General features: G+C 37.6%; 1 protein-coding gene across 1 annotated transcript in view; it reads right to left on the reverse strand.

Annotated features, from left to right (window-relative positions):
• The window catches only part of strn3 (striatin, calmodulin binding protein 3), a 127,869-nt gene that overhangs the window by 1,510 nt on the left and 102,338 nt on the right, over nucleotides 1-24,021 (reverse strand). Inside the window, 6 exon segments of the mRNA XM_039741231.1 lie at nucleotides 4,950-5,057; nucleotides 8,956-9,096; nucleotides 10,338-10,505; nucleotides 15,690-15,811; nucleotides 16,029-16,076; nucleotides 19,031-19,206. Coding sequence (XP_039597165.1) covers nucleotides 4,950-5,057; nucleotides 8,956-9,096; nucleotides 10,338-10,505; nucleotides 15,690-15,811; nucleotides 16,029-16,076; nucleotides 19,031-19,206 — 763 coding nt within the window.

Raw genomic sequence — 24,021 nt, forward strand, 5'->3', positions numbered from 1 at the left:
TAATCAACCAATCACATGGCAGTTGCTTCAATGCATTTAGGGTGTGGTCCTGGTCAAGACAATCTCCTGAACTCCAAACTGAATGTCAGAATGGCAAAGAAAGGTGATTTAAGCAATTTGGAGCGTGGAATGGTTGTTGGTGCCAGACGGGCCGGTCTGAGTATTTCACAATCTGCTCAGTTACTGGGATTTTCACGCACAACCATTTCTAGGGTTTACAAAGAATGGTGTGAAAAGGGAAAAACATCCAGTATGCGGCAGTCCTGTGGGCGAAAATGCCTTGTTGGTGCTAGAGGTCAGAGGAGAATGAATGGGCCGACTGATTCAAGCTGATAGAAGAGCAACTTTGACTGAAATAACCACTCGTTACAACCGAGGTATGCAGCAAAGCATTTGTGAAGCCACAACACGCACAACCTTGAGGCGGATGGGCTACAACAGCAGAAGACTCCACCGGGTACCACTAATCTCCACTACAAATAGAAAAAAGAGGCTACAATTTGCACGAGCTGACCAAAATTGGACAGTTGAAGACTGGAAAAATGTTGCCTGGTCTGATGAGTCTCGATTTCTGTTGAGACATTCAAATGGTAAGAGTCAGAATTTGGCGTAAACAGAATGAGAACATGGATCCATCATGCCTTGTTACCACTGTGCAGGCTGCTGGTGGTGGTGGTGTAATGGTGTGGGGGATGTTTTCTTGGCACACTTTAGGCCCCTTAGTGCCAATTGGGCATCGTTTAAATGCCACGGGCGACGCCTGTTTAATGTAATATACTCACCAACTAAATCAAACACCCCAGAAATATTATTATCATTGGATGCAGAAAAAGCATTCGACATGATTGAATGGAAATACCTTTTTACTATTTTGGAGAAGTTTGGGTTTGGCCCGAACATTTGTGCATGGATTAAATTACTGTATACTAACCCAGAAGCTTCAGTTTGCATCAATAACATTTGCTCAGACTACTTTAAACTAGAACGTGGCACAAGACAAGGATGCCCTTTGTCACCACTGCTGTTTGCAATTGCCATTGAACCACTGGCAATACATTGTCGAAATACTGATCAGATAAAGGGGATTAGCAGAGAAGGACTGGAACAGAAAATCTCATTATATGCAGATGACATGGTACTGTATATATCGGACCCAGAAAATTCTGTGCCTGCAGTCTTAGCAGCACTCACAGAATTTCAAAAGCTCTCTGGTCTCAGAATTAATCTGAATAAAAGTGTACTCTTTCCGGTGAATTCGAAAGCATATAATATTAGATTAGACACCCTTCCTTTTATCATTGCAGAACAGTTTAAATACCTCGGGGTAAACATCACAAGTAAACATAAAGCTCTTTATCAAAAAATTTAGTGTCTGTATGGAAAAAATTAAACAAGACTTGCATAGATGGTCAACCCTTCATCTCACACTAGCTGGAAGAATTAACACTGTTAAGATGAATATTCTTCCTAAGCTCCTTTTTATTTCAAAACATACCAATATACATTAATAAATCGTTCTTTAAGCAATTAGATTCAACAATAACCTCATTTATTTGGAATTCTAAACATCCACGCATCAAAAGAGCGACCCTACAAAGACAAAAGGCAGAAGGCGGCATGGCTCTACCTAACTTCCAGTTTTATTACTGGGCGGCAAATATACAGTCGATAAGAACCTGGACACAAATAGAAGAACATACACAGGCATGGACCGCAATAGAAGTAAAATCCTGCAGTACTTCTTTGTATTCCTTGCTTTGTGCTCCAATAAACACACGTTATCGGCAATACACTAATAACCCAATTGTGCTCCACTCACTTAGAATCTGGAACCAATGTAGAAAGCATTTTAAGACGGAGAAGCTTCTTTCTGTGGCACCCCTGCAAAAGAACCACCTCTTTCAACCCTCACAAACATATGCAGTTTTAATATCTGGAAAAATTTGGAATTAACTTGCTTAGAGACCTTTATATAGACAACGTCTTTGCATCCTATGAACAATTACGTTCCAAATTTAACATTCCAGCTACAAATTTCTTTCACTATCTTCAAATCAGGAACTTTGTTAAACAGAACCTTCCAGATTTTCCTCATCTTGCACCCTCATCCACGCTGGAAAAATTATTGCTCAATTTCAAGGAGTTAGACTCCATCTCTACAATATATAAAATCCTTTTACAATCCCTTCCTTTCAAAGATCCAAGAGGACACTGGGAAAATGACCTCTCAATTAATATATCAGAAAAGGAGTGGAAAGTAGCAATGCAGAGAATTCACTCAAGCTCCATATGCAAAGCATACAATTATACAACTCAAAATTATATATCGAGCACATCTGTCTCGACTAAAACTCTCCAAAATGTTTCCAGGGCATGATCCAACCTGCGACGTTGCAACCAAGCCCCAGCCTCACTAGGTCACATGTTCTGGGCCTGCTCCAAATTAACATTATTCTGGACAAAAATTTTTAATTACCTCTCAGACAGTCTTGGACTCACAATCCCTCCTAACCCATTAACAGCTGTGTTTGGGGTTCTTCCAGAGGGTCTTAAAGTGGAGAAAGACAAACAAACTGTGATTGCATTCACTACACTGTTGGCACGCAGACTTATTCTGATAAACTGGAAGAACCCAAACTCTCCTCTTTTAAGTCAGTGGGAAACTGATGTGTTATATTATTTAAAATTGGAAAAAATCAAATACTCAGTTAGAGGATCTGTGCAGACTTTTTTCAAAACATGGCAGGATCTAATCAGTAATATTTTGAAATGATTTTATAAAGCACAGAGAATTTGTTGATTTAGGTATTTTTAAAAGCCTTAAATTTTACACCGTTTGGCTTGCTCTCTCTCTCAAGGGTGGGGATCGATCTGTTCTTAGCATAATTCTTTTTTTTTTGTAAAAACTTGATTGCTATGTATTGATTGTAATAAAATTAATAAATAAAAAAAAAAAAAAATAAATGCCACGGGCTACCTGAGCATTGTTTCTGACCATGTCCATCCCTTCATGACCACCATGTACCCATCCTCTGATGGCGACTTCCAGCAGGATAATGCACCATGTCACAAAGCTCGAATCATTTCAAATTGGTTTCTTGAACATGACAATGAGTTCACTGTACTAAAATGGCCCCCACAGTCACCAGATCTCAACCCAATAGAGCATCTTTGGGATGTGGTGGAACGGGAGCTTCGTGCCCTGGATGTGCATCCCACAAATCTCCATCAACTGCAAGATGCTATCCTATCATCTATGGGCCAACATTTCTAAAGAATGCTTTCAGCACCTTGTTGAATCAATGCCACGTTGAATTAAGGCAGTTCTGAAGGCGAAAGGGGGTCAAACACCGTATTAGTATGGTGCTCCTAATAATCCTTTAGGTGAGTGTATATACACACATATATAGACACACAGAGTAAAAAAAAAAACCAAAAAAACACTGTGCATACCAGTGCCTAATACTTTACTACTATGGCCATGCAGTACGGGGAACAACCCTCCCTTATGTTACGACATACCATTCTTCCCCAGTACAACAGCACATTTTGAAAACATTGTCAAGTTTTATACCTTCAGTTTTAATAGTGTTTCGTAGCTTTTCTCTTTTGTTATAATTAATTTACTATAAGTTATGGCTGATAAATGAATGTATGTGGAATTGGAATTGACACAAACAATTTCAGTTAAGAATTTACAAAACGGCAAAAGTGCTTCAGATGTTGCTTCAATTTAAGGTGTAGGAAGTACAACCGTGAATGATATAAAGTGTGATGCAGAAAAAGTGAAAAACGTATTGAAAATGGAAAACACTGATGGCAATGTTATTCTGTAATGTTCTTCTGAATTATAATTTTCCTTTTAAATTCTGTTGTATTATGTTTTGTTAATATATTGACGTGCAGGTAGCTTGTGATACAGCATTCCACCCTTTCTGCCCCCCACAGTGTAAGTGATGGGACTGGGTGAATGGCTTCTGTTCTTTGTGGCAGACAGACCTCTTAGGAGAAAAAGGAAGGTGCGGCAGAAAGATCTTTAGAGTAGGGAGTTAGGAGACAAAAAGCAGGAGAAAGATGGAATGTGAGTCACAGCAAATAAGCGGATTGGCAGGGAGAGCTTTCTTTTGATTGTTTTGGAATTGTGCTCCATAACCCAGATAATAAAGTATTAGACAGGGCAACATTTATTACGGAACAAAGGCTCCAAGTAAAACATAGAAAACTCCAGTACCTCTTGAGTTATGCTTGCTTATTATGCTGGTCGTTACAATATTATATGAATTAATTGTGTTAATACTATATTTTTAGTAGAGTTTTGTAAATAAATATGACTATTCACCAAACTAATCACTGAATATCATTTTTAAAGTAGCTGTCCTATTATCTGTCTTTTTTGTCATGGCCTTGGTCCCGACCCTAGATGGATAACTGATGTTTAACTGTGTGTGCGCGGTATTATTATATTATATATACACACACACACACACACACACACACAGTACCCATTAAAGCCAGCTAACAGAATAATTTAAAGATATTTCTCTTGTCCTATGTATACTTTCAGCACTCTGTATTCATATGTGTTTGAACATCTCTTCACCGTCTCTTCATCCAAAATCTTTGAGACAATGACTTGTGTGGCTTATTTCAGTCATGGCCCCATTTACACGCTAGTGTTACACTCAAAACCACATAATGAACATCGTTTTGAAACATCACACTCTTCTGTTGAAGATTTTATTGTGAATATATTCTAACTTTAAAATAAAGGCATCTAAGAAATCTTAACACAACGTGATAAAACATGCTAATAACAAATTTTAGTCATAACTTGATGCAAAGTACTTTGTAATTCCAAAAAGGAAAAAAAAACCCATAAAAACAGTGAAAAGCACTTTTCATACACATGAACCTCAATTAAAAAGGTTAGTATGGCTATTTCTTCTTACCCGTTTTGATGTCAAAAAACTTGATGTGTTTGTCTTCATGAGCTGTTATTGTAACAGGCAGGGTGGGATGGCTGACTATTCTGCTTATATGACTGGCTAAAGGAAAAGCTGAAAAAGAAAAAAAAAAAAAGAATGCATCAGTAGCTAATTATGATGAATAAATTGTGTGTGTCTGTTGAAGCCTGATTTCAGTCAATAAAAGAGATACAAATCATGTTAACAGTCACAATAATAACAAACACTTATCTCAAAAGGCATTATTATTTTGACTCCTTGTAATGACTGTGTGCAATTAACATTTATTCATGTAATGCTTAGCAACTAAGAACAAAACTCCATTTCACACACAACCAGCATAAGCAGCTTTTTGCTAAAACTATAGAACTAGTTGTTAAGATTACAAGATAAAACAGCTGCTTGAGAATCAATTCATCTTCATATTCTGCATATTTTTTTTTTACTTTTTATCCAATACATTTAATTTTTATTTGATTCATTTCTTTCTTTTTTGGACCAGGCCATGGAAAAACAGCACTCAAATAAAATAAATGAGAATAAGAGAATGAGGAAATAAATTACAAAAAGAACTTGTATTTATATCTGCTCTGGCTCATCTGTATGCTGTACTTCAACACTATCTTAATTATGCCTCTTAATGTACTTTGGTGTCCATATGCCACTAGAAGGAATTAAAATTATTTGCCAAAACCCCTGCCTAGGATTGTGAACTCCGATATATGGACGGGTTTATCTGCATGTGAAATAATTTACATTTACTTACAATAAATTTAATCTGCCCAAGCCTGTATACTGTTAAGGTCCCTCTGTAACAAATCAACGCACACTAGATTATCTGTCAATGCAACTAGCTTGGTGTCATTTGCAAACATCTTGTTATTTATATCTTACGCTATTTAAATTGCTATGCAAATGATTTGTGTGTATTAAAAAAGAGCACGAGCTCCAGCGCTTATCTCCGAGGAGCACCATGTTTAGCATCACCCTCTGCTTCCTGTGTTTGAGCCAGTTTTGCACCCACATATATACCATGCCCTGAACTTCCACACTTATTTTGGTCTGATGCCCAACATCTCATGTGAGACCTTATCAAGTGCCTTCTGAAAATGAAGACAAATAATATCACATGCACATCTGACAATCTGCTTTTGTTACTTCCTCATGGAATAGCAGTATATTAGTAAAAATATGATCTTACTAGTTTGAGCCCAAGTGGACAGTTCACTAATTTTTATTGTACTTGTGATGGTCAATCATATCCACAGCAATTCAACCCATTAATTTACCCTTGATGCATGTACAATTTACTAGCCTACACCTACTTCTACTTGGTTCTGCCCATCATCCTTTCCAAATGGACATGATAACATTTGCTATTTTACAGTCTGTAGAAATGTCCCTAGTATATAGTGACTGTAGAAAAATGCACGTCAAGGGTGTACATCTGCATTCAATAACCTTCTTAAGCACTCAGGGGTAGTGTTATCTGGTCCTGGTGATTCGTTAGATTTCAGCCAGTTTAATCCAAGCAGCACTTCTTCCTCTACAATTTCCTTTGACTCCTTCCACCTTCCAGGCTGAACCTACAGAAGGTGACCCGAGTTGCAGTGGGCATGCGTGCAATGCCAGACGGGTGACAGGATATTAATATGCTAGACCAGTGGCTCTCAAACTCAGCCCAGCGAACCTTCCGTGGCTGCAGGTTTTAGTTCTTTTCTAATTGAACAGACTGCCAGTTGCTATGTTTTAAAATCAAACATAAAGCTAAGTTTTGTAAATTGTTACTAGAATGTTCCAAACATTTATGTAGGTTACATGGGGATAACTGACTTTTTTTAAAACTTGGTTTTGAAGATTTTCATCAGTCATAGCTTTCATTCTGCTTTTTCCAAGTATTCCAGTTATTTAATCCATTATTCATTAACAAATCTGTTAGTGGGTCCGACAGTGACACAGCTGCTGTCAATTAGCATTCAGTGTCATTTAAATCGGTGTCAGCCCTGATTGCTACCATTTGTCATGATTAACAAACAAAGGAGAAGGCTGAGGGTGAAACCCATACTTGAGGATATTCGTGGAAATTAAAGGGATGCACATTTAAAACTCAAGCCAGAAAGCTCTTCTTTAGGCAAAGAGCTGCTGGACTCCGGAACAAACTTCAGAGAAATGGAGTTGAAGCAGAAACCCTGACAACCTTTAAGAAGAATCTGGATGAGATGTTAGGACAGCTTAGCTATTAGCTAAACAACCTGCTTGATGGACCGCTTGTCTTCTCTCATTTGTCAAATTTCTTGTTTTTGTGTTTCTTATGAGGAGACCACACATAAAAAGAGCAAATAATTCAGTCAAACATTTAAAGCTATAGCAAAAATATAAATATTTCTCAGTATTTTATAAAAAGCACTGTTGTGCTCCTCTAAGTGCAGAATAAGATAAATGAGAAAAATAACCAGCTAATAAAAAGGACATCAATTCAAGTTAAAATGACTCACTGCAAGACAAACTGGTTGGAACAAAAATCTGCACCCTATAGGGTTCCCAGGACCTAGTTTGAGAAGCACTGTGTTTGACCTTTAAATTGGATCTTGAGAAAGAGAACTTAATTTCTCTTGCTGGGAAGGAAAAGGCAGTTGGGAAAAATACTAGCTAAATACATTGGTCATGGTATATGGTTCTGGAGCCATACTTCTCAATTAGGGTGGTCTTTCTTGTACTTTCCCGGAAAAAGAAGCCTTTGGAGTATGAGAAGCTTTGTACAAAAAGATGGCTGCATGCCGAGGAAGCTAAATCTTTGCCTGAGGACAGGAGTGTCACCACAACATGATTCTGGTGATGGTTCTTAACATCTAATGCAAGGGAAGGGACGGATATTTTTAGCAACAGTGGATTGTGTGCTCAAAAAGGTACAGCACTAGTGACCCTGTAGTCCTATTGGGAGGTTTCAGCAATTCTGTGGAGATGCTTGGAAGTGCATGACTTGGAGGAATGGTCTAGCTGGTTTGAATTTCAGTAAAAATTTGTAGTCCATTTTGAAACACAAAGCCAATTGCAGGCACACAAGAGCATTTTGAATTTAAGGTCAAAGTCTCACTTTGTAGTTGTCTTAGTTGATCTATGAACGTAAAGTGACAAATTTACGAAAATGCTGATGGACAACAAGGGTGAGGGAAGTTATCAAGTTCAAGAAAGACTTTTGGTTAGCTCTCCATTTTAGACTGAAATGTTCTCCCAAACTAAAGAGAAGGCAGCTGTGGCCATGACCCAAGTGAAGGCCTGTGTGTAAGAAAAAATTTTAAGAGGCCATGAAAAATGATTTTTGCAAGGCCTGAATCAGATACTACATAAAAATTACCATCTCAAAAGGGTATGGAAACGCTAACCTTGACTGGTGATGTCAGTGAAAGGAGCACTTTGAGGAGCTCCTACATTTAATGGATATACCATACATAGAAGGGACAGTGATGGAAACACCTGTTGGGACTGTGTATTCAATGTTGTAGTACTTAGATTTGTCACTGTGTGCGAGTTTAAAACTATTAAAAGAGTATTCTGACAGCATTTAAGAAAATGTACAAACCAAACTAACATTAAAACGTGCTCACCCTGTGTGTCCTCATCTGGCTTTCCCCCCTTGAACAAACAAACAGACAGGCCAAGTTGGGGTGAATGACCTGGGAAACTGAATCAAGCCACTTGTGAATCATAACTGCACCACAGGCTAACCCAAACCTTCCACAAGTTCAGTGAGGTAACAAACATCATATGCAGTTAAATTTCTACAAAACAAATTGGAACATTGCAGGTAGAATTAACCTGCGACATGCAAGGCTCTGTAGCAGTATTAATGTCTATTTATAACTACAGATGGTACACCTTTAATGAATACTCCTAACTCAATCATTAATTGTTTAGATAAATCAATCAACTTTCATTGTTTTAGGAATTGGGCATGACCACTACCAAGAATAAAATGAATGAGTTCACTTACCTGGATCTACCTGTGATGCCAAAACTACAATTGGCTGAGACGTTTCTATATCATACACAACTGATTTGCCGTTATTAAAAGATGCCACCATTTGAGCAGGGTCACATCCACTAAAATCAACAGATGTTGGAATGCCATGTTCTGTAAAATAGAAAGAACAGAACAAAATGTAGATATCCATTAAGCAGCGAGTATTACCTACCAACTCCCCCAAGAAATATACTGCATATCTGTTGGTACAGGAGATGACCCCACAGTTCCCATGAGATAGGGGCCCCCCCCAGACTGGGCTCCTCTCACCTGACCACCACAAAAATAGTCAGAACAATAGTAAAGAAATGGATTTGAATTCCCATCAATACAACACAACTTATTTTTTTGTACAGCACTCTTCACCGAGTACAGGTACAGAGAGCTCAGACAATTACCAATAAAAATACAAGTAAGGAATATAACAAGTACTAAATACAAGAAACTGAATAAACATGAATGGAAACCAACAATGTCTGTTCATTAATTAATTGATGAACTGTGGACTGTTGACAATGGTAGAGGTTAAAAGGGTAAAAGAGAAAGTCAAAAATAAAGTCACAACCACATGAGCTTTACTGAGTACATACAGAGGTGCTAATAATGACAGTGCGATGCCGGTTTAAAAATTTCAGACATGTTCACATTAAAGCTAGCGTGGGCTTATTTCAGCTTTTACATTTTTACTTCTTGATTGACTATGTGCTGTGATGACTTTGTTTAGATACATCCCTCTGTCAGTGGCCTTAGCAAATAAGATTGTACATCTTCTGCTAACAAAGTTTGGTGGCTCTCATCTCCATATGGGACTCTACTAAAAGGTGGAGACACACAGCTGGAAATTTATAGTTAACAAATCTTAACTTTCACATATGAAATCAGACCTTTAAGAGACACTAACTTTATTATATCATCCTCCCTCTTGGCGAGTTCAAGAGAATGATTCATCTTTGCAGACTTCTTGCACTCCCTCTCAGAACACAGATGGGAAATCAACTGTCTGAGAACTCCGTCTCTGATGACATTTTGATTGAACTCTATTAGGGTCCTTCTTGGGTTGTGAAGCACAACTTTCAGGTTCTGTTGTGCTGCCCAGTTCTGCCTGCTTTCCTGAACACTGCAGTTTGCCCTCTTTGTTCTGTCCCTCTCTAGAGTTAGAAATAATGTTAAGAGTGCAAGAATTCAGAGGAAGTCCAAAATGAATTCCTTTAAGCAACGCAGAAGCCATGAGCTATAGTGTACATTTTTTTTTTTTTTATCAAAGTGGCATTTGACTTTATTACCTCTAATATGCAACATATATTGAAAACTATCAATCCAAGTAAACACACAGTTCTATTAAATACACAAACCTTTGTCTGCATTATAAACACTTTTGCAAGGTGACGTCTCTGAAGGATTCCATAACCGAATGGTTCCATCAGCTGAACATGACAGAAGCCTGTTTTTAATTCCACTAAATGCAAGGCCCCACACTGCATCCGTGTGACCAAGAAAAGTGCCAGCTAAAACATTAGGATCTGAAAAAGGAATATAAAGAGCCAAATACAGAGGGTTATTCTTGTAAACAGACATGGAAAGAAAACTAATTTCTTTATATCACATAAGCACACTTAAAGGATATAGATCTATACACTTTCAGTCAAACATTTTACAACACCAAAGTTTTCCCCATTGTGTGTGTTTTTTTTCTTTTTTTTTTTTTTAATTTGTTAATCAGTTCCATGTTCAGTGACTAATGTGTAATGATAAACTACCTGAGGTTTAAAAATAAATAAATAAATAAATAAAAAAGAAGGGTTACCAAAAACTGAAAAATAATGTAATTTTCAGTTATACAAGTCATCCTTTTTAAGGTAATGGCTTAAACAATTAAAGTAAACAATTCTACTGGTGTCCCACCTTTTGTTGATTACTTACAAACCAAACCCTCTGTCTGTACAATAGCAGTGCTGTAACGAACAAATTTGTTAGTTTTAAAGTGGCCAACCTGTCAGCCACTAATAAATAAAAAGTCGACAGAAAACTGGCGGTCAGAGGCAAAGCCTAAGATATTTACAGATGAACTGGCACTCCTACATCATGTGTGGTTATATGGTAACAGCACTACATCCATATAATGTATGTATAATGACCTATCTTAAAGGCTCGACAAGATGATCTCATTTGTAGGAAAAAGAAGATAATTTAATAGCATTCATTACCAGTTTTGACTTTGGATGTTAATTAAATAATTTGGTAAGGCTCCCACTTTATTTACCGTATCTTTCACAGTAGAAGGGAGTCTCAAGACATTAGACTTTTAGAAAGGCAACTGAAGCACACTTGTTTTAAGAGATGGAATAATACAAATTTACTGATAAAAACAATGTGAAGCCAAGCAAAAATGACACCTTTTATTGGCTAACTAAAAAGATTACAATAGGCAAGCTTTTGAGGCAACCCTAAAGATGCCAGGCCCCTTCTTCAGGCATCTTGCATCATCAGCATCTTTAGGGTTGCCTTGAAAGCTTGCCTATTGTAATCTTTTTAGTTAGCCAATAAAAGGTGTCATTTTGGTTAATCTCTCATTACATCCATAACGGTTAACACAGTACAACACCTAAATATTATTGACAAAAACAAGAATTATAGGAACATAAATGCATATTATTATCTCTATATATAAAAGACAGGACACGAGACAGACACACTTGTAACATAGAAGAGGCTGGCTGTTTAGGGTTTTAATTTATCTTGGTGTGGAAGAATAGGTTTAGGATACCAAGTCTTCAAGGATTGTGTCCAATCTTGTATGGAGTTGTTGCTCTGGGTCCACATGGAAACATCATGTCAGAGGAAACCTCTGCAAAGGTGTCAGCTTAACTCGGATTTACACCTGTGTTATCAGATCAAGTATAGGGCTGGCTGATCCAGTGCTAGTACAAGATGCAGTTAAGCCATTTTCTCAGGAGTTCAGATTGGGGGTGAAGCTGGACTTCTACATCCCTGTTAATTCTGACGTCCTAACAGGCCTGGTGTGCCACTAAACCCTAGCAGAAAGGCCAATACCTACTTTGTCTTACACTTTAAATAGCATCGCTCTCAACATGGAGGAGTAAAAAAGGGGTTTCTGTGGAGATGTGAACTCTCTGTATTGCCCAGATTTATGAGAGTGTATTGGAAGCAACCAGGAAGAGTGGGACAAACAAATGACAAAGACTGCCAGAGAAAGCTGGTGTGCAGATGAAAGTAAGCTGTGTTTGAAGGATTACAATTGTAACTTTGTTTGGAGGATTCTTCATGTGCTAAAGTGGCCTATGATAATCGAAAAGAAGTTCAAAGGGAATTGGAGGATGGAAGTGCAATGCTAAAGGTCAGTTGTGTCAAATCTGGAATTTGCTTCCGGGGAAAGGAACTGTATGTATGTATGTACACACACACATATATATATATATATATATATATATATATATATATATATATATATATATATATATATATATATATATATATATATATATATATATATATATATATATATATACAGTAATCCTCCTCGATAGCGGGGTTGTGTTCCAGACCCCCGCGATAGGTGAAAATCCGTGAAGTAGAAACCATATGTTTGTATGGTTATTTTTATATATTTTAAGCCCTTATAAACTCACCCACACTGTTGACATTATTAGAGCCCCCTAGACATGAAATAACACCCTTTAGTCAAAGGTTTAAACTGTGCTCCATGACAAGACTGAGATGGTAGTTCTTTCTCACAATTAAAAGAATGCAAATAGATCTTCTCTTCAAAGGAGCGCTGTCAGGAGCAGAGAATGTCAGAGAGAGCGCTCGCTAAGAAAAGCAAACAATCAAAAAATCAATATGTGCTTTTTAGTAGGCGGAAGCACCGCGATAAAGCGGCATTTTGTAGAGGAGCGTCCGTATCCTCTAGGCAAACAGCCCCTCTGCTCACACCCCCTCCGTCAGGCAGAGAGAGTGAGAAAGATAGAGAGAAGCAAACAATCAAGCACCGCGTGGGAAGCATATCTTATATCATTAAGGAGTTTTAGTTAATATGTAATACATGCTCTGATTGGGTAGCTTCTAAGCCATCCGCCAATAGCATCCCTTGTATGAAATCAATTGGGCAAACAAACTGAGGAAGCATGTACCATAAATTAAAAGACCCATTGTCCACAGAAAGCCGCGAACCAGCGAAAAATCCGTGATATATATTTAGATATGCTTACATTTAAAATCCGCGATAGAGTGAAGCCGCGAAAGTCGAAGCGCGATATAGCAAGGGATTACTGTACACTCATATATACATGCATACACACATACAAATACATACACAGTATTTTTTAAATTACAACCTTTCTTAAAATATCTGTGATTATGACCTTAACATCTATAGATAAACTGTCCCTGAACCTACTCATGTGAATGCCCATGGCCCAAAAAGTAACAAAAGAGATGAGATGACTGAGAACTTTAATAATGCTGTTTCCATCTGTTCTGAGACGTTTCATGTAAGGATGCCAAAACTTCGAGGTGAGCTTGTCACAGCGCAGATATGTTCCATGTCGATTAAGATATGTAAATCAGAAACTCACTGCACTCTGGGCATGTGACAGTAATGACCTTATAAACCGATAAAACATCATTAGAATCAGTAGAAAATCTGTATTATTCAGTAAAACATTCAAACAAGATAAATCACCATTAGTTCAACTGAAAAGTACAACACTGGCAGCTCTCACTTTTAGTAGCCAGTCTTCAGAGTCATAAAAAGTGGCTTTTGCTACTTTGCTATGCCCTGCTACATATACTGTACCAATGTTGTGCGTTGCAGTATTATTTGATAGATAAACTTGTTTGTAACACTCAGCTGCAGATGAAAGACACGTTTAAATAACCACCAGGCACTCTCCTGTAAGTTACTCTTCATGTTAAGTGCTTTGTTATACAGACTTGCATCACTGAGGAAGTCCTGGGGCACCGTATTTAATCTTTTGAGGCAAGAAGTGTAATTTTAGTGTTGGAAGTGGGAGTGAGCTATTGAGGAAGATGTAGAATAATTGCAGTCTTTATAAATGTTTCTATTTTTATCAGTTGATTCATAAATCAGAATCTGTTATTTGCAAAACACTTTGCTATTTTGAGCCACGTCAACACAACAGTAAATGGGGAAGCACACAACAGACTTCTTCTTATGTTGGAAGCTGTACTCGGATTAGTGTGCTGGTATGCTAGTGAGGCAGCTGAAAAGATTACTGCAAACAACGAATAGGCTTTTAAAATACAGATTTTTAAAACCAATAAAATGACAAAAGAAAAAAAAAAACAGTGCAGAGTTATTTTCAGTTGTCAGTGATGAGAAAGGAAACCAGAACGCTAAACAATGACCCTCCTACCAGCTGAATTAAGAAATTAATTTCAAAAAGTTGGGACAATGAATCATTTACCTTGAGCCAGTGTCAGATTATGCAATTTTCTATTGTGGGACGTCAGACTTGTTGACCACATTCACTGATCTTGTCACTGCACCGTGTCATTTTACACAACAGAAAACTGCTGGGCATTTCTACTTTATTGATCAGGTTACAACCAATAGGGTGCTACTTGACAGAGCCGTTGTTGTGTGAAGAGTTAACAGCTTTGGCAAGTTCAGCAGCAATCTCTGATCTTTTATAATCTCTTTTCCCATTTTTTCAAGGTACTTAAATCCCGAGGCATCAGACTAACAAGCCTCTATCTTCTGTTCATGAGGGCCAGTGCCCCCTGTGCTAATTGATGGAGCTAGTGCCATACTGGAACAGTGAAAATGGTTAACAGCTGTGGTGAGTTGAGTCACAGTCTTGACCCTTTTTCTCATTTTAGCACGTAAAACACAGCACAGCAAAAAGAAATGCCTCTTTCCTGTTTGTGGGTTTCAACACCGGCACATTTCTTATTCCTTGCTGCCACATTCTATACATTACACTCCCAGTTGGACATTTGCTGGCTTTCAGCTGTCATGTACACACACTTGCTGGGTTCACATGCTCTTGGACAGACAGCAAGTTTGAGTTGTCAAGTCAGGAAATACCACATGAACGCTCGATGACCTCAGAACTACAACTCTAACAATTCGGATGAAACCATGTAAATTGTCCGACTTGTGACACAGCAACGACCTTTCAACTCAGCCAATTGTTAAAAAAATAACACACACACCTGGCCAGAACAATATGCCATTTTTTTTTTGTTGAAATGCTTTTGAAGCAAAGTGATACATATTCAATATGTTGATTTTACTTTTCTTTCCCACAAAAAATACAGACCAAGTAACAAATCAGTGGGCATTTGTTCCCCCAACAGCCTGACCGGAAACTCACATGAACACACTGAAGTAAGAAGGTGAAACGTCACAACTTTGAGCTCTGAAACGTCAGACAGTGTGTGAATGCAGCAGCAGCCTACCCCTCCAACTATAAAGGAAACCAAACCTGTTTAATTTTATTATAGCCTGTTACAGACTAGTTGGTTTCAGTTGTTAGCCTGGTCCCATTAGATGATTGGCTGGCTTCATAGGAGTCCACTTTCAACTGCCACAGATTATTTAAGTGAAGGTTACAACTGAAAATCATAGCAAAAGTCGTCTAATGTGACAAGGACTTTACTAACATGATTTGCCTTCTACCCTTCATTTTGCAAGGATTATAAATGAAGCCCACTATACATACCATACGTATCGTAAGGATCCACATTAGAACTTGGTACGTTCCACCATTGTATAGTTGAATCAATACTGCCACTAAAACACTGCTCTCCATTAGAGCTAATGGCTAATGACAATACGGGTCCACTGAAAAGAGAGAAAGCAAGGAAAAACAAACTATGAAGTAGCCAACTACATTTCAAATTCTTTTTATTTATTGGATTTATATAAACTTATTAACAATTTCAACTTGGGCAAAGTGTTTTGTTAATGGCAATGTAAAGATTCTAACATTGTTTCAGTTATGACATTTCAATTACATTTTTCGGTCAAGTACTTTGATGTCATACAATTGAGTACTTACATGTGGGCTCGGAACGTGTATATTGGCTCCACATCTAAAGAGGCACTCCTAAAACAATAAAGGCAGACAAATTAAAGACAAAAAAAAAGATACTGAATATTTCATACTGCAGCTAACCAAGAGTACAGTTAACACTGCACATAAACAGTCTAGCATCAAACTTTATGAATCGTGTTTAAACCAATGCAGAGGATGTAGCATATACTGTCCAGTCATTAAACTTTTACCCGATTGGCTCACTCCGCTGTTAATTCTAAATCAATGTTTCTCCAACTTCGAAAACAGCCATACAGCAAATGAAAGCAGTGCAACCCTAGCAGGTAAACTGCTCTGAAACTTGTATAATGTATCCAAAAACTGTTTGGTGAACAAAAAAAGTTTTTATTTCAACATCTCTCTCTCGAAGTGTATATATTTAACGCAAAAATTGTTGATCAGCACAAGAAGTGCTTTTGGGACAGTCTGGGCCATTAATGGACTGTAGAGAATGAGAAAACCCTCTTTGAAACATTCCTACTGAAAGAATACTTCTGTGGGGTTTGAATCTGCAATTTAGAGATTGGACTTTTAGCTGACAAGACAGCCAAAGTGTTATCCTGAAAGAACAAACAGTTTCTTTTGATATTAGGCTTTTTTTTTTTTGCCTTCTGCATGCTAACAAAATAACTGTTAGAAAAACGAACATGGGACTTAAGGATCTGACACATTCTTGTTAAAGACAATGCAAACTTTAACAATCAGAAATTAACCCCAATTTTCTGCACTGAAGCAGTGAACCCACCAACTGCTGCACTTGACCAATACAATGATGGCAGGGTTTGAGTTTGTTCACGTCTGCTAATGGATTTCTGACAAACACCACCCTGAAGCTGCATGTTGATAGTACATATTAAGTTTAGCCTTCTTTATATTAAAAACCCAAGAGAATCATTAAAATTAGATAATTTATTTTAGAGAAATGTGCATAGTGTTACATGAGAACTGCAATGACTTAGACCTGATCTGGGCTGGTCACAAGAAAGAACATTAAATGTGACATCACTGCATATCAGTTATGTAAAACATTAGCAATTAGACTGATTATTATCAACACTGTTCTGATTTTTTACTTTATGCTCTTTTTGTTCCACTGGCTTATTGACTTTTTTTTAACAAAGTTCCCAATGTCCATTGTTATGTGCCTACATACGATGGCATAACAGAGTTGACATTATAAAGTTTTGCTGGCAACAGTCAGCCCCAGCTGCAGAAAGTATTCGCCCTTCATCTGTTGACTATTACCCTCATTAGGCACGGACACAAACAGATGAATAAATCAACAGGCATTCTAAATAGGACCCTAAAATATATGAATATGTGAGTGTCGCGTCTTTAAGAGCATGTGGAAACAGAAAATTTGACCTCTATTTCTTGAATGAATAAAAACCTGTCATCCTGCGAAAAAGTGGAGATTTAAAAAAGGCAACCCACAAATATTCATATGGGGTGTCCCTTCCTACTCATCAGATATAAAAAAAAAAACAAACTGGTGACTCAAAAGCCTGAATGTATTTCTTTACGGCACTACTTTCATCACATTTGGTTTTAAGAGGCACACTGTCTGTCTAAATGATAATCAAATATGGTTTTCATGTAAACACTGACAAGGATCTGCTCTAAGATTTTATTTTTTAATTTAAGCTCATTAATATTGAAAAACATCACACTGAAGTACTGATGGTAGTAAAGGATTCAAAGTTCAGTGGAACAGTGCTGGCTGAAACCAACCAGAGACCAAGAAATCAATATGGCTTTACTGAAGACACATGTTCTGGGTGTTGGAAAACTGACATTTTAGGTGTGGTCCCAAGGAACTTTGGGAGATAACATACAGGGAATTAAAATCAAGCCATGCTTATCCTTATTGTGGACTGTACTGGAAAAGTCACTTATTTAGAAAGCCTTGAACATGGCCATAGCGGTCACATTAAAATTCAGCATAAGCATCAACTTAGCAAGAACATTTTACTGAAGAATTACCTCAAGCCTACAGGACAAGAGGTAGGGTTAATGAGAATATTTTATATACTGCCCTTTTACTACTTATAATTTGATACTATGTGCAATTTGCAATAAAGACTTCTGTTGTGATTTTTTTTGTCCTTTTAAAATTCTCACCCCCTGCTTTGCATATTTTCGTAGATTTTTGTTTTTCTTCCCAATAAGGGGTTTCAACGGTGATGATTTAATTTGCTATTCTTTTATTGGTTCCAAAATATTCTGAGTGTTAGCTTTATTTCACATCTTGATGTTCCTTGGGCACTACCATTTTGGTTGGGTTTTGTGTACAGTTGCTACAACCCAGTGAAAGTTCCTGGATGTCCAAGATTCTGGATGCTTTGTGTGGCTAGAAGAAGAGGTTTAAGCATTGAGCTTCAATATTTTTATTGTGGTTATTTTGACTTGTCTGTTGGTTGGCATAGTGAGGGCTGTTCTCCTTAGTCACTACTCCATTTGTATTTTTCAATCAATATTTTTTATCACAGTCTTTCAGCTCGTATGAAGATTCCATCTCTGCCTTTTCCTGAATCGTGCAATGGGGTCTACTGACTATATGAATATTTTTACAGACTATTTTTAATCCTAAACCAAAACATATCTAACATTATAGTTTTGTGCTTGACTCTCCACATTCGGATATGTGATGGATAACTATATTCTTCCAGGGGTTAGGGTTAGATGATTTAGGAGTGATTAATTAGGAGAGAATTACAAAGATATAAACAGAAAAAAAAAAAAAAAAGATATACACATCAACATATTCAACCAGAAAAATCAATAATACTTAAAATACAAAGGAAAAAAAGTATAGAAAAGTTTTTAAATTTCCATATTATATATTGTCAAAATGTTAATATACAAATGTGTGCACTATGATTAATGTACAGTTTAATGCATGGGAACATTAAACACCTCTCAGTCTATTTAAACACTGTTTGGGAAGGGGGGGGGAGTGAACTTACTTTTTGGCAGGAACAGTTTTTTGTAAATTCCATAGTTTTAAAGTGTGGTCCTCCGATGCCGTAACCAGCACAGGCTCCACTGGGTGAAACGCTAAGGCCCTAACTCCATCAAAGTGACTACGTAGTGTGTACTTAGGATTCCAGGTTTTTCTAAATGCATCCTTATTAGCTGGCAACTGAAAATCAAAATGTGAACAGAAAGATTAAAAAAGGTACAGATCAAAGTAATTAATCAAATAACTGTATTAAGAATCCCCCTTTAAAGTGAACATGACTCTTCCAGAGTCAATCATAATGGTATGGATGGATGGATATTAAAGTCTACAAGGTATGGACTGAAATGTAAAACTATTCACTCAGAACACAAAAAATAAAAAGGAGTAAATAGTCGGGAGTGAACCAGTTTATACTATGGACAACTAACTTTTGCTTTTAAGTAAATTCCATATTAAAAAAAAAAAAAAGTCAAATCGAACTTTACTGTCATCTCAACCATATACAAGTATAGACAGACAGACGAAATTGCGAAGCTCAAGGTCCACAGTGTAATAACATGAAGTGGAAATAATAAATGAAAAATAGAATTAAAAATTTTAAATTAAAACACAAACAAGACAAGACAAAGAAGTAACAGCAATATTGATGTGTAGTAAGCAATATGAACATTGATGCAATGTATGGTATCTGCAATCTAGATACATAAATATAGTCAATAGATATGCAATATAAATAAATAATAAGATATAGATAATACAGAAATTATCAGGATATGATAATAGTTGTTTAAGACATGTGAACAATGACAGGTCAGAATGTTTCACAGCAGAAAGATATCAACAGTGTCAAAATACTAAAAGGTCAGTATGAGATTTTCAGTTCTTTTCTACCTGCACACTTTTCTTTTCAGTACAGTGGCTCGCATGTATAAAAGTTCTGTTTTTAGAGGTGGTTGAGGCCGTGTAGAAGATCCCGGGGGCAGTATGGTGTTAAGGAGTTCAACAGCTTGGGGGTAAAAACTCTCCTACAGCCTGGCAGATCTGGCTCTGATACTGCTGTATCTTCTCTTGGATGGCAGAAGTGTGAAAAGTCCATGTAAGGGGTGTAAGGGGTCCCACACTATGCTCCAGGCCTTGTGGACAGAGCGTTTGTAATATGTCCTGTAGTGAAGGTAGAAGCACCCCCATTAATGTTCTCTGTAGAACATGGTGAAGGTGGAAGGGCCTCAGGAAGTGTAACCTCTGATGGGCTTTCTTGATTAGTGATGAGGTGTTATGCGTACACATAAGTTCCTCAGTTATGTGCACACAAAGAAACTTGGTACTCCTAACAGTCTCCACATCTAAACCGTTGATGCTGAGTGGGATGTGGGCAGGATGTGATTTTCTGAAGTCCACAATTATCTCTTTTGTCTTGTCGACATTGAGAGATACAGTAGATTGTTGTCTTCACACCATGCGGACAGCCATTCCACCTCATCTCTGTATGCTGTTTCATCATCCCTGCTTATCAGTCCCAGCACCGTCATATCATTCGCAAACTTGATGATGTGGTTGGTGTTGTGTGTGGCTGTGCAGTCGAGTCAGCAGGGTGAAGAGCAGAGGACTAAGCACACAGCCCTGAGGCGCTCCAGTGCTCAATGTGATGATGCTGGAGGTGTTGCAGCCCATCCAAACTGACTGGGGCCTCCCTGTTAAGAAGTCCAGGATCCAACTGCAGAGTGTGGTGTTCAGGTCCAGCCTGCTCAGTTTTACAACCAGCTTTTGAGGGATGATTGTGTTGAAGGCGGGGATAATGTCTATGAATAGCATCCTGCCATGTGTGTCTTTTTTATCCAGATGTGTCAGGGACAGGTGAAGGGCAGAGCATATGGCATCCTCAGTGGACCTGTTTGAGCGGTATGCAATAGTGAGATGAAGTTTGTAATCAATAACGTGAACCCTTCTTTACTTTGCTTTTCACTCATTTTCTGGACTGCTGTGCTTCTGCAGCTTTTTCCCTTTCATGAGCTCCTTATAAAGAAGGGTAGAGGACCCACATAAAAATTAACTTCATTCATTTCTATCACAGTCCTGTAAAATGTACAGAAATAACACTTTGTACCAAACTAAATGTGAATTTAAAAAACATTCAAAAATGTGTACATTTCCAGAATAAGTGATTTAGAAAATGGATTTATATATAAGGAGAAAAAACTGCTTAAGCCACTTATGGAGCAACGTTGCCCGTTGTAAAGGTCCAGTCTCTTTAATGTACCTCTTTTGGAGTGACATTTTGAGGTTTCCTTGCAGAGAACTCCCTCCCGAGTTCACATTCCCACTGCACACTGGCAAAACGCCTGCCTGTACAGCTCCACTCTATTTGTAGTGGTTTCACTTCATGCTCAGCCCTCATTCTTGTTTTAAAAAGATAACCTGTCTGCTGGGGCACATGGTGACCTTAATTGACCATAACCGACAAATTGCCCCACAGAGTTGAATACATTATTGTAGTGAGACTCAAGGGTTGAAACAAATACAATGTAGCATAAGCCCCATAAATATCCACAACATTAAAGATGTCTCATTCCAGACTATAAATGTGGTGGCCATTTCATTAAATTAACCTACTTGTTAACACAAATAGCCTGCTCCTATAAATGGCTAGTTACAGTGGCATGCAAAAGTTTGGGCACCGTTGTTTAAAATGTCTGTTACTGTGAATAGTTAAGTAAGCAGAAGATGAACTGATAACCAAAAGGCCTAAAGTTAAAGATGACACCTTTAATATTTGTAAGAAGGATTACATTTTTATTTCCATCATTCAGAGGTACAATACACCAAAAAATGCAAAGGGTCTGGAGCAAAAGTTTGGAACCCCACCATAGTCAGTACTTAGTAAGAACTTCTTTGGCAAGTAAAACAGCTTGTAAACAGTTTTTGTAGCCAGCTAAGAGTCTTTCAATTCTTACTTCAGGTATTGTTGCCCATTTGTCCTTGCAAAAGGCTTCTAATTCTGCAAGATTCTTGGGTAGTCTTGCTGCACTGCTCTTTTGAGATCTCTCCAAAGATTTTCAATGATTGCCTTTCTAACAATCCAATGAGCAGTTCTTTCAGAATGTTTTCTTGGTCTTCCAGACTTCAACTTGACCTCCACAATTCCTGTTAACTGCCATTTCTTAATAATGTTACCGACTGAGGAAACAGTGACCTGAAAACACTTTGCTATCTTCTTGTAGCCTTCTCCTGCTTTGTGAGCATCAATTCTTTGATTTTTCAGAGTGCTGGGCAGCTACTTTGAGGAGCCCAATGCCGCTAATTGTTGGGACAAGGTTTGAGGAGTCAGAAGACTTGCACAGCTTTGCAATTTGCCTCACCTGGGGTTTCCTAATGATGACTGTGAATAAACAATAGCCCACACGAGCTAATGAAGGTCTGAGACAACCTTGGGGAAAGGTCATCTGAGAACTCAAATGTCTTGGGGTGCCCAAACATTTGCATTGTGCTGTACAAGACAAAAACAGTACACTGATCTTAAATAAAATGCTGAAAAGAAACGTGTCATCTTAAACTTGATGCCTTTTGGTGATCAGTTTGTCTTCTGCTCACTTAAGTATTCGCAGTAATCGACATTTTAACCAAGAGTGCCCAAAATTTTGAATGCCAGTGTATGTGGCTGAATGTCTATAAACCATGTTCAACTAGATATTAGAAAGAACAAGGCATATGTGCGTTGGTGCAGTAGGTGTTTTTTCTTTTTTCAATAAAATAGTGTAATTCTTTTTGTTAAAAAGGTAACATTTCAACTGTGTTCTGAAACAAATAGATTTAGAAGGCTTGTACAGTGCTTCTAGTAGAAATTAAAATTGTTATTAATTTGTCATTTATGAGGAGAAAGTAAAGTTTGATACGATTCATTCCAAATTTCAGGGAAATTAGTGCTGGGTGATGTTGACAAAAACCCGACAAATATCAGATTTCCAGGAATGAAACTTGCTTTTATTTACGCTGTACATTATGGATAGTTCTTTCAAAACAATCTTAATATCTGCAGGGACTGTAAAAAAAACATTCACTAAATGATATCATAATTAACTGCTCACTATTTTAAATATTTCAAATCTGTAAGCTACACAAAAACAGAATTCAAAAAGACTACTTACTCAAACAGACGAAACTGAATAGATGAAATAAAACTTAAAGAAATGCATTGGTGTTCATAAAGTTTGTGTTCTAGTGCAGACACAAGCATCTCATGCTGGTATTAAGTACAATACTCTGAGCAGTGTTGTAGTTTCTGGGCCAGAAACACAAGTCTGCCTACACTGTCAGGCTTAAGTGAAGCTGTATGACAAGGTACCAAAGATCTCACCTGTGCTAAAATCCCCTACTGACGGGACACCAGCTGCAGAGCTACATAGGTGTTTTTGCTAGGTGGTACAGTCTCAGTAAATTGGCTTCATTGGTTTTCTTTGTGGAGGATCGCACTCACTCTTACTATACACATTAATCATCTGCCAACAGTTTTGCTACTCTTTCTCAAATGGATATCTGCTGTGAAGACCACTTTGTTAGAGGTTTCATTAAATAAAAAAATTTAAAAAAAGCTTCCCAGAGTGTTGTTCTTCAATTTTGGTTCAGAAGCCACACCAAGCACATTTGATGATCCTTCTGCAAAGTCTCCTTGATGTGTGTTTGGTTCATCATATGCAAAGGATCCATGATAAGAAAGGATGGCTATACGCTAATCTAATACATTGTTTTTGATTAGGTAAAACAACAAGGATTAAACCGTCAAATCTAACAGACCAATTTAACAAACAAGTATTACGGAAAGTGGAGTGTATTCTATCAGACAAGACTCATCCACTACGCTCTCAGTTCCGGTTGTTGCCGTCAGGTTACGGGTTCAAAACACAAAGGTTAAAAAGCAACCGGTTCAAATACTTTTTAATTCCAACTGTTCTTAATCTTGTAAATAAGTTCAATTTTAGTAAATATCCTCAGGCTTGAATC

This window comes from Polypterus senegalus, chromosome 18 (genome assembly GCF_016835505.1).
Source record: "Polypterus senegalus isolate Bchr_013 chromosome 18, ASM1683550v1, whole genome shotgun sequence".
Classification (NCBI taxonomy): domain Eukaryota; kingdom Metazoa; phylum Chordata; class Cladistia; order Polypteriformes; family Polypteridae; genus Polypterus; species Polypterus senegalus.